The sequence below is a fragment of the Panthera leo genome, assembly GCF_018350215.1.
Source record: "Panthera leo isolate Ple1 chromosome Y unlocalized genomic scaffold, P.leo_Ple1_pat1.1 chrY_random_Un_scaffold_88, whole genome shotgun sequence".
NCBI lineage: Eukaryota > Metazoa > Chordata > Mammalia > Carnivora > Felidae > Panthera > Panthera leo.
The window spans coordinates 81,466-97,884 of NW_024962242.1; the positions used below are offsets into that span (position 1 = coordinate 81,466).

The 16,419-nt window shown below is 38.0% G+C and overlaps 1 protein-coding gene across 1 annotated transcript; it reads right to left on the minus strand.

Annotated features, from left to right (window-relative positions):
* Positions 1 to 9,244: 9,244 nt before the first annotated feature.
* On the minus strand, positions 9,245 to 9,964 carry LOC122212887 (sex-determining region Y protein). The gene has a single exon (XM_042926874.1). The coding sequence runs from the start codon at positions 9,947 to 9,949 to the stop codon at positions 9,245 to 9,247; it is 705 nt and encodes a 234-aa protein (XP_042782808.1). The 5' UTR covers positions 9,950 to 9,964.
* Between the last annotated feature and the right edge of the window lie 6,455 nt (positions 9,965 to 16,419).

Genomic DNA, 16,419 nt, shown 5'->3' on the forward strand with positions numbered 1-16,419 from the left:
CTGAGAACATAGTCATTTTCCAAGGCTGTGGGGAAACAAGCGCTCTCCAACACTCCTGGTGGAAGTGCAAAATGGAATGGAATTTCACAGTGCTTAACACGAGTATGTATGCATTGACCCTTTGACCCAACAATTCTGTTTCTGCAAATTTACCCCGAGATTTACCTCCCAAACTGCCAACTGTCGTTCAATACAGCATTATATGTACAGGCCATGGAGTCTACGCAGTGATAAAATGGAACGAGGAATCTGTCTCTGAATTGATTAGGAGTTATTTCCAGGCTATACTACAAAGCAAAAAATAGTACAAGAGTCTCCATAGCATGCTACCTTGTGTGTAAGAAAGAAAAGATACACAAGAATCACCAAAGCAAGCAGAATCATGGGTGAAAGTGGACACAGATCATCTCCCCACAATTGCTTATTAATTACAACAGAAAAACACCGGCTGTAATGTGGAACACCCAGTGGGCACCCCCGTGGCCAAATGATGGACATTTGCTCATGAGAAATGAGACACCTCAGAGGACACCTCACTTCAGTGATAGTGGTGCCAAGAATTCATAACTCCATCTAATTGTGAAGAAACATCACACAAACCCAAACATGGTGACTTTCTACCAACTAACTTTCTACCAAATAACTGATGGACAATTCCTGAGCATCTTTTGGGCACAGCAACTGCATGCCATGTGTATTCCTGGATGGCATCTTAGAAAGGGGGAAAAAAATGATTTAGAGCATATCATTTGGACTGCTAGAGATACTTGAATATGAATTAGTGTCAGATCAGTGTTAACTTTTCTGAATTTAATCACTGAATTGTAGTTATGTAACAGACTGTCTTTTGGGAAATGCATACTAGAATATTGAGAGGCAAAAACACATGATAAACGCTACTTAATAAGAAAGGTTTCCAGGGGAATTTCGTAAAATGTACATCCATGTGGAGGAAAGCATGAAAGCAACTACATCAAGATGCATGCAATTTTTGAAACTAGGTAAGGGTGAGGCTGGACACTTGGTTCCTGGCCTCGTTAGAAAGCACAAGCAGAACTGTAGTTGTATTAGTTGCATTCTTAACTTAGCTCCTCCTTCGGTTTTGTTCCCTACTTAATTATGCTCTATGTACACTCTAACCTCATGCACGATCAATTGTGAACTTTTCTTTTTCCACCCCTGCACCCTGTTTCCCCACTGATTATAGAAACCTGATGGGAGCCAGCTGCTAACATTTGTCTCGAAGTTCCTGATGCTCCGGATCGTCCCAAAAGGGGCCTCAGGGTCCAGAAGAATGCATACTTCCAGATTGTTTCAAGGCCCCACCTCACTCAAGGTTTCAAGAGTCTCCCTCCCTCTAATCTCATGTATTCACCACCTTCCCTAAGCATATGTAAGCTGTCCCTAGGCTCAAGAGGGCAAGGCCCTAGGCTCAAGAGGGCAAGGCAGCTTTGGGAACAATCGCCTCCCTTCTTGTTGGGCTGCCCTTCTGATAATAGAGCTTTCTTTGCCTCAAACCTGGTGTCACAGACATTGGCTTAGTGTACATCTGGTACACAGACAAATTTGACGTTGGTAACAAGGGCACACCTTTTCTGGTACTAATTTCATAACAAATAAAGTTTGAAATTATTTCATATGCCAAAGCCTAAAAGTAATGCAATGAAATATAAATCAACAAAGCCAAATTAAGTCTGTGGGCAGTTATAAAAAGATGGTGTGTATGAATGTATGCATATATGTGTATGTATGTGTGTGTGTGTGTGTGTGTGTGTGTGTGTGTGTGTGTAGGTATGCGTTCTGTGCATGTAGCTATACTAAAATTGAAATGGAGCAAATTGCAGAACAGCATGTGTAGTGTAATCTTGTCACTATGGTAATGGGCCCTCTTCCTAATGGTTTCTCCAGAAAATACCATTTTAAAGGATTCTCTTCAAATTTTCTAAAGTCAAATTCACATTTAAAAGATTTTAAGTTAGATGGAATGTGAAAATTCTCTTTATGGTTCAGCGTTTCACTCATCTAGGACTATGGTTCTAACATTTAAACAATCCATAGTATTGTTAATGGAAGGGGTGCCTGGGTGACTCAGCTGGTTAAGAGTCTGACTCTTGATTTTGGCTCAGGTCATGAGCTCATGGTTCATGAGATCAAGCCCCATTGTCAGGCTCTGTGTTGACAGTGTGGAGCCTGCTTGGGATTCTTTCTCTCCCCACCTGTCTCTCTGCCTGTCCCATGTTTGCGCTCTCTCTCTCTCTCTCTCTCTCTCTCTCTCTCTCTCTCTCTCTCTCTCTCTCTCAAAATAAATTATGAGTGCAGGCTCCATGCTGTCAGTGAGGGGCCCGATGCAGGGCTTGCACTCCTGAACCACGAGATCATGACCTCAGCTGAAGCTGGACGCTTGATCGACTGAGCCACCCAGGTGCCCCAATAAATAAATAAAGGTTTTTTTTGTTTTTGTTTTTGTTTTTGTTTTTTATTTAAAATATTCTCAACTGTTGACTTTTAGTCAATGTAATACTTTTCAAATAAGATAGTATCTGACCATGAAGCTCCTGAAAGGCGTTCTAAATGGAAAGTACTATAACCTCCGCATTTGTAAAAAGTAATCAATTCTGTATTAAAATAAAATTGTAAAAAATTAAATTATATTAAAATTAAAAAAAAACACAAAATCACTTATGAGTAATAGAAGTTGAATGTATTCCTCTACACTTAATACAAGCTTACAGAAAACATTACTTACCTCCTTTCATCAAATTTTCAAGTGCTGAGATACATTTAGGAGTAAGACACTTTGTTCTATGAATCAATCATTCATTATTCATTTACCGTGACTTAAAAAAATTAAAATTGGATTGATTTATACAGAAGGCTTGGATTTAAATTCTAAAAAATCAACCATGCCCTGAAGTATTAAAGAGGAAGAGTGGTCCATAAAGGATCACAAAATCTTAGTTACACCGTGGATGAAACTGTGTCAGTAAGCCCTATTTGTCTCATTTGCTCTGGAGAAATTGCTATTCAGCCGTTGAGTTTGCCTGAGGAGAAATCTCCAGTTTGCTCTGTTTGAATTCAAATGTTCTTTTTCCTCAGGTAATTAACAATGAGCAGTACAACACACCATCTGTAATGTTCTTACCCACAGCCCCCTACCTTAGTGAATGCCTACTTAATCAACAAGCCTTCTATATTCCCCTTATTGTTTCTTTGTGAGGCAAAAAGAGACTATGCTCCATAGTCACTTCATTTGAGCTGCTGAAAGGCGTCATAGGAGCCAGCAAAGGGACTGAAACTCATTATTGCCTTGCACAGAGGTGTTGCCAGGGTACCTTGAGAAACAAACATAGGCACATGGTCTTCTCAAGAGTTAGTGACTGCACAGAGAGTATGGCAGAGAAGGTTAAGCATTACATGCAGCGGATTGGCACTATTTTCCCACTTAAAGAAATAGTTTTCCAAGTGGGGAATTGCATTTTTATAAAAACCAGAACCTTACAAAATTACTTCCATGTTTGGAAATATGTTGGTGACTTTACATACAGAAAAGCTAATTGAAATAACACTGGCAGGGCACAGGGGGAGGGGGTTGGGGGTGGACAGTAAGGGGATGGATTCCCTGTCTTTTAAAAGTCTTCTCTACAACTTGGCGATAAAAGCAGGGGTGAGAAACACCGCCTTTGTTAATAATCGGGGGTTGCCTCAGAGTTTATGATTTTCTCTCTGAGTCCCCCAGATTATTTCTTGTCTGACAAGAGAGTGAGGATGTTGAAAATAAATGCAAATATTGAAAGGGTTAAGTAAATCCTAAGGTCCCTCAAATCGGGGAGGGAGGAAGGATCTTATAGATATGATCCTAGTTTCATGTGGTTGTCCACCTCTAGGCTCCACTAAGAACATATTTAATGGTTCTTTTTTCAATGTGTTGATCCAAGAGGGGGCGGTGGATAATTTTATTAATTCTCAAATGTTTAACAATGTTGGAAAATTCCTGAATCTTCGCCAGGAAAGAGAATTTCAATGTGGAATGAGAATAAATGCCTTTCTTGTTAAAATAAGTACATCCCCAAAGCTATAGATTGCAAAGAGATTTGTTTGTTTGTTTGTTTGTTTGTTTGTTTGTTTTAATGGTTACATGTATGTTTCTTTGTTTCAGTGAAAGGGAGCTTTATTTTGTCATAAAGAAGGAAAGAAACCTTACTTAGTCCAACGAATTTTAGTTAACACTAAGGATATTTATGGTAGTCCTAATACCCTGGTGTAACATGAATACTAAACATTCTTATTCTTATTCTGCCTTGTATTTTGACAAAGAAGATCCCTAAACTCTGGAAGTGGGGTTTGCATGTCCAGTTTTGGCTTTTGAACTGAACCAGTGCTTAACATTTTAAAGGACTTAATCCTGCGAGATATTAGTTATAAACTGGAGTTAACTAATTATCTTTTTCTAAAGGAGTTTTCTCCTATCTCTATGACAAGTGAGTGAGTGGTTACAGCCTAGAGCCAGGTGCCTGGGCTGAACTCCTACCTAAAGGCACTCTCTTTGCCAATGTTTACATTTCACACTTCAGAGAAGGCTCCAAGGCCATTAAGAGAGTCCACTCCAAGGCCATCAAGATTGCCACACTGCTAAGAGGGCTTATTTAGCTCTTAAAAAGATTTACATACATCTCAACAGAAGAGCAGAGAAAGAATTTACAAGTCTAGAGGGAATGCTCTAAGGAACAGGAGGGCAAGAGGGGCCTTCCTTTTTCTCAATAAAGGAAAAGGCAATTTTATTTTTCCGCAGTCTCACAAACAGTTACTGGACAAATACGAAGAACACCTTATGTAAACACCAGGCAAGAACCACTCTTTGTGTTTTCACCCTACATTCCTGTTGTTTTGCTGATCTCTGTTATTTAATCTACCAGTTTTTTGTGCTCCCAGTGAAAACACTGGCAGAATTTTCTGGTCATTTCATTCAGCACAGACATTTCAAAAAGTACCAACACACTTAAAACAAAACAAAACCCTATATAGCCTACAAATTCCAAGGAGGAAGAGTAATGACGGGACACTTGCTCAGGCAGAAAATAAAGGAGAGGTTGACAGCTATTTTAATTAATCATTACACACGTTCATTTTATGGTTAAACATTAGGAGACCAAATAACTCCAAATTTTGCTGAGCATTTTCATGAGCACGTATGGAAATCTCATTGCTGGTGCAAATGTGAAATGGCACAACAGGTCTGGGAAAATCTTGGGAAGGTTTCTCACAGCGTTAGCCATACAGCTATCCCATGACCCAGAAATTTCACCCCTAACGAGTTGCCCAAGGGAACTGAAAACTTAGGTTCACTCAGACGTTTGAACTAAACTGTTCAAAGCAGCTGTATTAATTAAACCCTCAAACTGAAAACAACCCAAACATCCATCAGCAAGTTCACACAAACTGTGGTAGATTGATACAAACTTTAATTAACTAAGTAAGTAAGTAAGTAAGTAACTAACTAACCAACTAACTAATTAACTAATTAATTAAAGAGAACTCTATGGTTCTCTTTACCTGAAGCTCAAACTCAGGCAAGACTAATCTCTCAATGATCGAAATTATGCCATTCGTGGAGGAAATTGGCTACACAGCAGTACAGGGAAATTTTAGGGTTCAAGGGATGATGGAGATATTCTATACCCTGATTGGGATGGTGGTTACTCAGTTATAAGCATTTGTTCTAACATGTCGACCTAGAAATTTAAGAACTGTGTGTGGTATCTCACGTAAGGTCATACCTGACTTTCTGTTTTTGTTTTTAAGCAACCCAACATGAAATCAAATGTTAATTAATTAAAATATTAGACTCCTCTGTTGATTTAAGTTAAGGGTCAGAAACAGATCTACGTACACATGGACAATGAGTATATGATAAAGTGACATTTCACATCAGTGAGAAAACTCTAACTATTAAAAGTGATGGGTTAGTGAATGAGTATCTATTTAAATACATCAATGATGGATATCAACATGACTCTTCCACTAAAATATTTCTACATGGAACAATTACTTTCATGTTAATAATAACTAATAGTTAATCCTTTACCAATGAAGACTTCTGTTCTAAGTACTTTGTATACATTCTCTCACTGGATCTGTGTATACCTTATTTACTCTTCACATTCCAGTGAGGTAGGTTTTGTTGTTATTGTTACATTATTGTTGTTACCATCATCAGCATCAGCATCGTGATCATGATCATCATATCATTACTTACATTAACGGTAAGAAAATTGAAGGCCAGACACGTAAAGTAAATTGTCTAAGGTCAGGCCCAGCAGGTGGCAGAGAAAGGGGTCAAATCCAGATGACATCTAGAGGGCATGCCCTAGTTTGGTCCTTTTGTCTGTATAAATATTTCTTAAATGTTGCATTTTAAAATATAGCAGATGTCCATTAGAAAATAGAAGAATACTTGGTATGGCTATTTGCTTTAAAAAAAAAAACCTGCTAAAAATACATATATGCAGCAACTCCTGTCTGGGATACACAGTCCTCGGAAATGCATGTAAATACTCTCCCATGTACACGTAAATGAATGTACAAAGAGCAGTGCTATTTTTAATGACTAAAGCTAGAAAACGTTTATTCACGTGTCCATGAAAAGTAGGATGAAATAATCACAGCAATTTCTAAAACAAATGCACTGAATGCCAGTGAAATTATGGTAGGCAGAAGAATCCAGACATGATATTTTGCATTTTCATTTATTGAAGTTCAAGAAAAGGAAAATTAACCCAACGGTAATTGATGAGGGAGCATGGGGTAAGCTGGAGGCAAAGCACAAGCCAGCATTCCCCACCCCCTCAACCGTGACCTGTGCCCCACCCCCCACCCTCAGGTGGAATATGTGTGATATTCCTCAGGCACTCCTGGCTACCCAAGAAGAAAGGAAAGGGGTTTAAGTGCTTGCCATGGTGATGTGGGAAACTAAGGCAAATGAAAAATTTAAATTCCCTTACTGCCTGCAGCTCATTGACAAGTCCTTGGAACAGACAGAGTGACCTCCCTCTAGGAGTTCAGCTGCCTCTATGATGACACTTTGCTAGGGGCATAAGGGTATCTTGGCTTAACATTATCCTGACCCCCTCCCCTCCCAGATCCAGTAAATCTACTTTAACGTATAAAAATTCCTTTGGAAACTTCCTTCATCTCAGTTCCCCCAAGATACATGCAGGGAATCGTACTCCAAGCTTATGGCCCCTGATAAACATCTGAAGGGTCTCATGAGTGAGGTTTTACTAAACTGTAATAAATGGTGATTTTCCTAAGAGCAGCTAGCCCCTCAAGGTCCTGGAAACCTTGCTTCCAAAATTCCTTAGACACTTATGTTGTCCCTGACCCCCTCCCAACCTGAGGGTATATAATCAGTTACCCTTCTGGACCCCAGTGCAGCTCTTTCTACGTAAGGGTCCTGTCCCCCTGCTTTAACAAAATGACCTTTTTTGCAAAGGTCTTCAAGAATTCTTTCTTGGCTGTCAGCTCTGAATCCCTCCCCCCCCCCCCAGCCCCATCACCCCCAAAACCCCATCAGTGATGAAGGTGAGGGCAGAGTTTATGTGTGGACAACATGTAGAAAGCGAGGTTTTAAATAGAAAACATTTTAATATAAATATGAATATGTAAAATATATATCAATATGTGTGTGTGTATATACACATGTATATACACACATACACACACACACACACACACATATACACGGAGAGAGAGAGAGAGAGAGAGAGAGAGAGAGAGAGAGGAGAGAGCGAGACATGTGTACATGTTTCATGTATATAAATGTTTTAAAAATACAAAGAAGTTCAGGAAGTTGTTTCAAAGATACTGCAATATATATTTGTCATTTATTCGGCATAAAGCTCGGATCAAGCAATGTTTCTGCAACAAATTAGTCTACCTAGTTAACTCCTTTTGTTTGTCTTGAACTTTCTTTAAAAAATGTGACATTTAGCTCTAACATATACATACTATTTTAGGTCTGAGCTTTATTATTTGAAGCATTGTTTTTTTTAAAGTTTTGGAATATATGTATTGGAAAATTGACTTTGCTATATGATACATATTTTGGCCATCAATTTTTTTTTTATTTTAAAAAGTGATGGTTTTCTTTGCAAACTGCCAGTTTTCTATTATAGTCTATACGTAAAATTTATAATGCCTTTCATTTAAGTTTTCACTGACACTTACACCAGATTAGCTCGATTGGGTCTACCCCTTCCATCCCACTGCCCCAATAATCTGAATACTTCTTATTCTCACCATTGTGTCTCTACCTTAGGTGTGTGTATACATATATATGTGTGTATATGTATACATATATACACATGTGCACATGTGTATATATATATACATATACACACATATATACGCACACACATATATACACACACATAAATGTGTGTACATATATGTGTACATGTGTCAGTTAGGTAGCGGTGGAAACAAGTACATTGTTAGAAGAAAAGTTTCAGAAAAAGAATCAAAGTGTGGGTGCCATAGAGATATAAAAACGAACACGAGTTAAATAAACGTTTTATTTTACCAGAGAGATGATAACACTGGTTCCAACTGGACACGAAAACGCACAGATACGTGCGGAGGAGAGGAATTGAATTGCCCAGGGCGGCCAAACCGGTTTTTCCACAGGAGGGATGGGATGTAATAAAAACTAGCAAAGAAGACGTAATTTACATATCCAGTTGTTAATTATCTGGGGTTTACAAAGCCGGGGAAAGTACCTGAGAGAGCAGTGAACAGACTGCGTACTCCTTGAAAGGATACGAAGTTTTCCATGGACGTACATTTTTTTCTATAAGACAATTTTGTCCGTGTTTCTCATTAGTGTATTTTTGAGTCACAGGATTTAAAATACAGAATGAAGATTCTGTTATCTATGCTGACGATTATCAGGTTATCAATATATACTTACTTGCAGCTATTAGTTTAGTACCCAATCGGCGGAAAACTGGATACGACAGTTGTTCTGTTAAACGACACACAGGCCGTCTTGGAAATCAAGCAGTTTCAGTAGTGTTAAGGTGCTCTCTTGCCAAGTTAAGCAGCTGTAAACCCAGCTGGATCAGTTGAAAACGTCGTGTAAATTCTTTATCTGTTAAGCATGTGTACACGCTTTATTTTGAAATTAAGTGACAGAGGAAATAATAGTACAGTTAAGATGAATAAGGCTTGGGTAGCGACACTAAGGAAATCACCATGCAAAGTAAGCCTCAGAAACTCCCAGCTCTAAGTTACGGTAAAGGGGAGCATCCGCGGAGAGCTGCAGAGCCAAGTCTTCAGGACTGTTTTGGAGGGTTGTGGAGGTCCTGTGAGGTCCCGGTTCCAGCAGCGAGTTGGTTATGCTCATGGGTTCCGAGGAGGAGTATAACTGGTCCTTCATTCGTGAGTGTGCAGCCTTCGTACAGCCGTCCTTGTAGGGGAAGGCGTACAACCTCTCTCCCGCGTGCAGCTGACTACAGAGTGTGGACGAGGGCTCTGCGGGGAGCAATTTGTCACTTTTTTCTGGCGTGGCCTTCCGACGAGGTCGGTATTTATAGCCCGGGTATTTCTCTCGGTGCAGCGCCTGTAGTCTCTGTGCCTCCTCGAAGAACGGCCATTTTTCGGCTTCTGTAAGCATTTTCCACTGGTACCCCAGCTGCTTGCTGATCTCTGAGTTTTGCGTTTGGGGATTCTCTAGAGCCACCTTGCGCCTTTGGTCACGAGACCACACCATGAATGCGTTCATGGGCCGTTTGACGCGGTCCTGACCGCGGTCTCTACCATTTCCTCTGGTTTCGCACCGGTAATTGGAGGTAGGACTCTCCGTGCAAAGTTCGCTAGAGGTTCCCTCCACAGCGAGGATATTTTGTTGCTGTACCGCCTCACGGTGCTCATCGCTGCTCAATACTCTCAACATACCAGAAGCATAAAATTGCAGCGTTAAAAAAGGGGGGTTGGTGGGTAGCAAAGTTCGAAGGTGTAAACGTTACGAGAATTATCTAACCGTTGAAGGTTGTTTCTAGCAGAGACTTTCGTGCTCTAACTTTTCTTAGCAAAGTACTCATTTCTCCGCCCCAGCAGCTCACCTCAAACCCGCCCCCTGGCCACAGCCGAAGCCCAACCTACTATTCTCATGCAGACTTCGAAATAAAGTTCATGCTCGGCTCACTGCCTGTGTGCTTTACATCTAATCCGCCACGCTTAAGTCTCTATGCCACTCTTTAAGAATCGAAGCAAACTTTGTTATTCATTCATTTTATTATCCCTTTCAATCAAAGGACGAAGGTACATCTAACTGATGCGAACTGGATATACGTGAAAGTTATGTTTCAAACACAAAGTTTAACGATAACCTAATTCTGTTAGCCTTAGAAACACATTCAGGATATTGAATGCATGTTACGCATCATCGCGTTTGTTCACTTCTACTTAAACTAAAATTCAAAACTCGATGTCAGTTTCCCACTGCCAGACAACTGGGAATACTGCTTTACTGTCTATGCTGAAGATTAACAGAATGCAAAATATATATGTTTCATACCCAATATTTAATGGCCACTCTCTGCGACAACTAAAATTAAATATAAAAATTGTTCTATTAAAAAAGCACACAAGACAAGCAAACCAACACCAACACCCCCACCACCAACAACCAACAGATGACCCTGGAACTCAAGCGATTCCAGTGGCACTGAGGTAACATTTAAGAGACTGATTTCTTTACATAGACTGTACACTTATACCCTTATACCTGACTCACTCTCTTCTGCAGTTTCACAGAACTAATGATCAAAACAAAACAAAAAAGACTTTACAAATATAAATTAAATTTCTAAATTAGAGCCACCAACTTATCATCTTGTATATTTTACTTCAACCTTAGCACAAAAGTAAACAGTCATGGTCTACCAAGTGAAATAAGTGAATACCTCCTCCAAGTAAATTCTGAAGGTGGATATGGAAGTTATCCTAAAACATGGTCCTGTAATACCTTAGGCAGGAACTTCCCCAAGCAAGCCTTAAAACTATATTTGCAAAATGGGAGTAACAACTATAGATTGCACAGGCACAGCCTGTTAAAAAACAAACAAACAAAACCCCACCCCCCCAAAAAAACCCAAAAAAACAAACAAACAAAACAAGGTCTCACCAAGACTAAGAATGATGCCAAAATTCCTAAGGATATTATTATATGATTCCTTCGTCACATGCAGATAATCCACATAGCCAAATGTGATTTATGCACTAAATGTGATGGTGCACTAATACAAACATTCCAAGCAAAACTTAACTTTAGTCAGTGAAAAGACGAGTATGAGCCACATAATTTGTATCTTACTTGTCTATTGAAGTTCAGTATTCCAGATCCAAATAAAATGGGAATCTGTTGTCACCTGACCCAATTTAAAATAGATTTCTTGGCACAGAATCAAACATTTAGATTACACTCATACACAGGAGCAGATATTGTAAAGCTGGAAATCATTTCACATAGGAGAAAAGAACATGCCATTTCAAAATTGAAATTGAAAGGCCAAAAGTGATACACACTGCAACACAGATGAACGTTGAAAACATCAGCCTGTCTGAAAGAAAGAAAGCAGAAAACAGGCCCCATACTCAATGTTTTTGTTTATGTGAAATACTCACAAGAGGCAAATTCATAGAGCCAGGAACCGGATTAGCGCTTGTCAGCATCTGGAGAAGGAGGACAAGGCACCAGGAGTAACCAATAAAGGTTGTAGGGTGTTCCTTCTGGGATGAGGAAATTTTCTGGAACTAGACACTGGAGACGGTTGAGCAACGTTGCTCATGCTCTTAAGGCCACTGAATTGTACACTTTAAATAGTTAAAATGAGGGGTGTCCACGTGGCTCAGTCAGTTGAGGGTCCAACTTCCACTCAGGTCATGATCTCGCTGTTCACAAGTTCAAACCCCGTGTCAGGCCCTGTGCTGACAGCTCAGAGCCTGGAGCCTGCAGCCTGCTTCGGATTCTGTGTCTCCCTCTCTCTCTGCCCCTCCCGCACTCATGCTCTGTCTGTCTCTCTCTCTCAAAAATAAATAAACATATAAATAAATAAATAAATAAATAAATAAATAAATAAATAAATACATACATACATACATACATAGTTAAAATGAATACGATGAATTTTATGTTTTGTTTGTTTAACTGTACTCCACCCCTATCCAAAGAAAGGCAAACAGGGCCTCACACATATCTGTATCATTATACGAAGTAATATCTACATCAGGGAGGGTGGGGGAGCAGTCAATAAAATTTAAATGGAAAAGAGAGGTTTCACTGCTTTTGAATTTCCAGCTTCTAGAATAGTGGCTGGCATGTACTTGCCATATTGGAATACTTGAAATATTTCTTCAATGCTTTAGTAACTAACAAAAGGGATGGAAATAACCCCACTTGTGGAGGAAGAAAGAGAATTGGTAATCCATGTACCAAAGTAGAACAAAAGAGACATGAGCTTTTAACAATCTTTCTTACAAAAATAGAGGGGTGGTGGAAGAGGGAGTCACAGTTTACCTCTGCAACACGATGTCAATAATTTACCTAATGTTTCTTTGAGTGCATTTTTGAGCTTTCTCCTTGCGCAAGAACCAAGCTGATCGCCTGTGCATCTTCATCGTTCCAATACAAGTGGATTTTTTGATGTTTCTACTCATTTTAATTTTGGGCTGACACTCTCAGTTACTATGACCAACTGGCTATGACAATATTTACCAGCTCTTACAATCGTGAATTTTTATACCAGCGAATAAAGATATGCTCCCCTGAGCTGCTGGGTAAATGGGACTCCATTTCCACTTCCACCTCCCCAAGTCCAGTAAATAAAAGCTTAAGGCTTTCTTGTTATGTATGTATGCAACCTTTCTTTCTCATTAGTGATTACATCTCAACAGTTGTCCACTACATTTTTACCAATAAGACCTACCAAGCAATTGTAAGCGGTAGGAAGTGGTATGGTCCTATCAATCTTAAGTCTAAATGGGTTTAACAAAGAACAAAGGTTGCCAACCTAATAAAGTCGTTTTATCTTTTGGTGATGCTGCTGTAGTCAATTATGAAACTGCTCAGCAGACATTAGAATCAGGTAATTTCATAAGATTCTGGTATCTTTTCAGATTAGAATAAAAGTGAAGGACAACTGAAGAATAATAAATTAGATTATTCCAATGAAGTCAATTGCATTTGAGGCAAAACTACACACGACACACAATTCTCATTGGTTAAATACACCCTTCAAGCCTTGATTTTAATTTCTATGGTGGATGGGAGCACAGTTCAACACTGTTTACACAGTAAAACCCACAACATTTTACACTGATAATTTATAGATGATTTCTCCTCACCAAAACAAAACAGAACAGAACAGAACAGAACAAAACAAAACAAAATGAAATGAAATGAAATCAGGACATCTTCAGCTTAAGGAATGGTTACAATTCCCTGAACCCCAGGGAAATTTTACTTCATGTATTCCCTGTAATTTTATCAAGACATTCTCATCAAAATACAAAGACTGTACATGCGGTTATAAGATAACCCCCAAACCTTACACCAGTTGTAGTTTACTAACCTAAATTCATTTATGTGTCCATGTCACTTACACTTTATCTATGAGCTATTTTCTAAAAGCCTACTGGTAGATAGGATACCAAAGACAAGGAAAAAAAAGAAAAAGTAGATGAAGTGCACAGCAGCAACTTTTCAAATGTTTTGTGCATTAAGAGACACTATCAAGTGAGCGGAAAGACTGAATAGAGTAAAACTAATTTAGGATTTTTAAGAATTTAATTAGTATCTAATTCCCTTTGGGATTTTGGAGTCAAATATCCCCTTTTAAATTTTTTTTGTATATATATTGTATACTTTATATTATAAAGTATATATATACATAAAATATATATATATATATATATATATATATATATACACACACATACTAAAATATAAATATATATATCCCTAGTACAATATAACGTTATAGGGTTAGGGTATTAAATATATATTTATATATGTTTATTTACATTTAAATAATTAAATATATTTTAATTAATTACTTAAATTACATAAGTAATTAAATAATTAAATATATTTATATATATTATTTATACTTATATATATTTATAAATATAGATCTATTATGTATTTAGATATATAGATTAATATATATTGATATATTTATAATATATATATAGTACTATATATACTATATAGTACTATATACTATATATACTATATGATATATACTATGTGCTATATATATACATATATACATATATACACATACATATGTATACATATCTATGTACACACACACACACACATACACATACTATATACCTACACACACACACCACACACATTTTATATATATATAAAAGTATATATATATATATATATATGTATATATATACACTTACTGAGTTCTTAAAACAAATATAGCCTTGGAGCTGAAGAATGAAAACTAAACATTCTTTTATTCTTTTAATGTGTTGGGTGATGCAGTGATGCAGTTTTGGAGTGGTGGTGGTGGCAGGGGAGGGGCACGGACCACAGAGTTGACAGACAACAAAGAATTCTTGAGATGTCTTTGGTGCAAAAAAGGTGGCTTTATTAAAGCACAGGGACAGGACCCATGAGCAGAAAGAGCTGCACTGGGGTCATGAGGAGTGACTAATTATATACCCTCAGGTTGGGAGGGGTTAGGGATAGTGTAAGTGTCTAAGGAATTTTGGAAGCAAGGTTTCCAGGACCTTGAGGGGCTAGCTGCTGTTAGGAAAAGGTCATTTACTACCGTCTAGTAAAACCTCAGTCATATCGGTGGGGCCATATGCTTAGGGGATGGTTGCCAGAATATATTTTGGGGGTAGAGATAAAGGGATTTTTACATGTTAAAGGAGACTTACAGGATCCTGGGAGCCAGGAAAATGTTAAGTTAACCTTGCCTTCTGCCTTGAGCAAAGTGTCCTCATGGAGGTAGCTGAGATCCTAGAGGGAAGTCACTCTGCCTGTTTCAAGGACTTGTCAGTGGGCTGTAGGCAGTAAGGAAGTTTAATTTCTCATTTGCCTCTTTTTCCTGTATCATTAGGTTTCATTGTTCTAAGACTTTAATCAAATAAACCACACAGATGCTGATTCCTTTAAATATGATCAGTTTCATTGACATATCCTTCTCAGGATAACTAACTTGAAAGAAAAAAAGACATATCCTTCTCAGGATAATTAACTTGAAAGAAAAAAAGACTACCTGGAAAAAAAAAAAAAAGGTTTACAATTAAGTGTCTACTGTACTTAGTTTACAACTTTAAAGTAATGCTATTTGGTTTCTTCCCTAACCTCAACTGAACACTCCCTTTCTTCTAATTCATCACTTTGACCTTCGCAAAATATGGAAGATTGTCCCTTAAAACAAGGTTTCAATCTTAGAAGAGAGGAGGGGAGAAAAGTATATCCTGAAGCATTTTCCTGGATCAGTTGTTAATGATGTTAATGTTAATGGTGTTAAAAAGCACATCTCTGCTAGAGAGGCATAAAATATGTGAAAAGACGCTGATTTTGTATGCAATCCTCCTTTCTACCCTGAAACATACAAGTGACCTCACTGTTTTTCATTTAAGTTCTGATGTGCAAGTGCGAGCTAATTTTTTGTTAATTCCTCTGATCAGCTCCACGGCGGGCCCTGGTATTTGCACTTACACTTTTAATGTTTCACCTTCAAAACAATAACGCAATAGTAATGGATATAATATGTTTGCTGATTTGGTCTCGTTTGAATGACAATGGCTCAGTACCTTGCCAGCTAGAAAATATTGCTTGATTGTAAATGACTCCTTATGCTGAAACTACAACAGGTATCTGATGCATACAAAAGAAAAACAGGAGGAATTGTGGACTTTTCATATTTAAATATTATGTTGCAATGATCCCTTGCTTCAAACTTTATTAGACTGATCAAAACAATCACCTGAGTCTGGTGGTTAAAAGAAAAAATGGTAATTCTCCATCTGTCTGATCTCATCAGTTACCTTAGTAACTGTTTTGCACTGAAAAGAACTAATTTTGATTCTCAAACACAATTTATACTTATAAGTCCCTTATACTTAATTCTTTTAATCCCCCTCATTGCTTCGGTTATAACCAATTTCCCAATTGTAATATCACTTACATTCCCTTTAATTTTTCTCCTTTACCTACACTAGTCAGTGGGTATTTAATATTACAAGCTTTTTAAATAAATGAGGGTTTCTTATTTTTCTCTTTCTAGTGCATTTTTAATAATTTCTCTTGGCCTGTTTTCTTTCCTTTTTTTTTTTCTTTTTTCTTTTTTTTTAGCAAGATGTTGTATAGTCAAGGCTTGTGCAGGT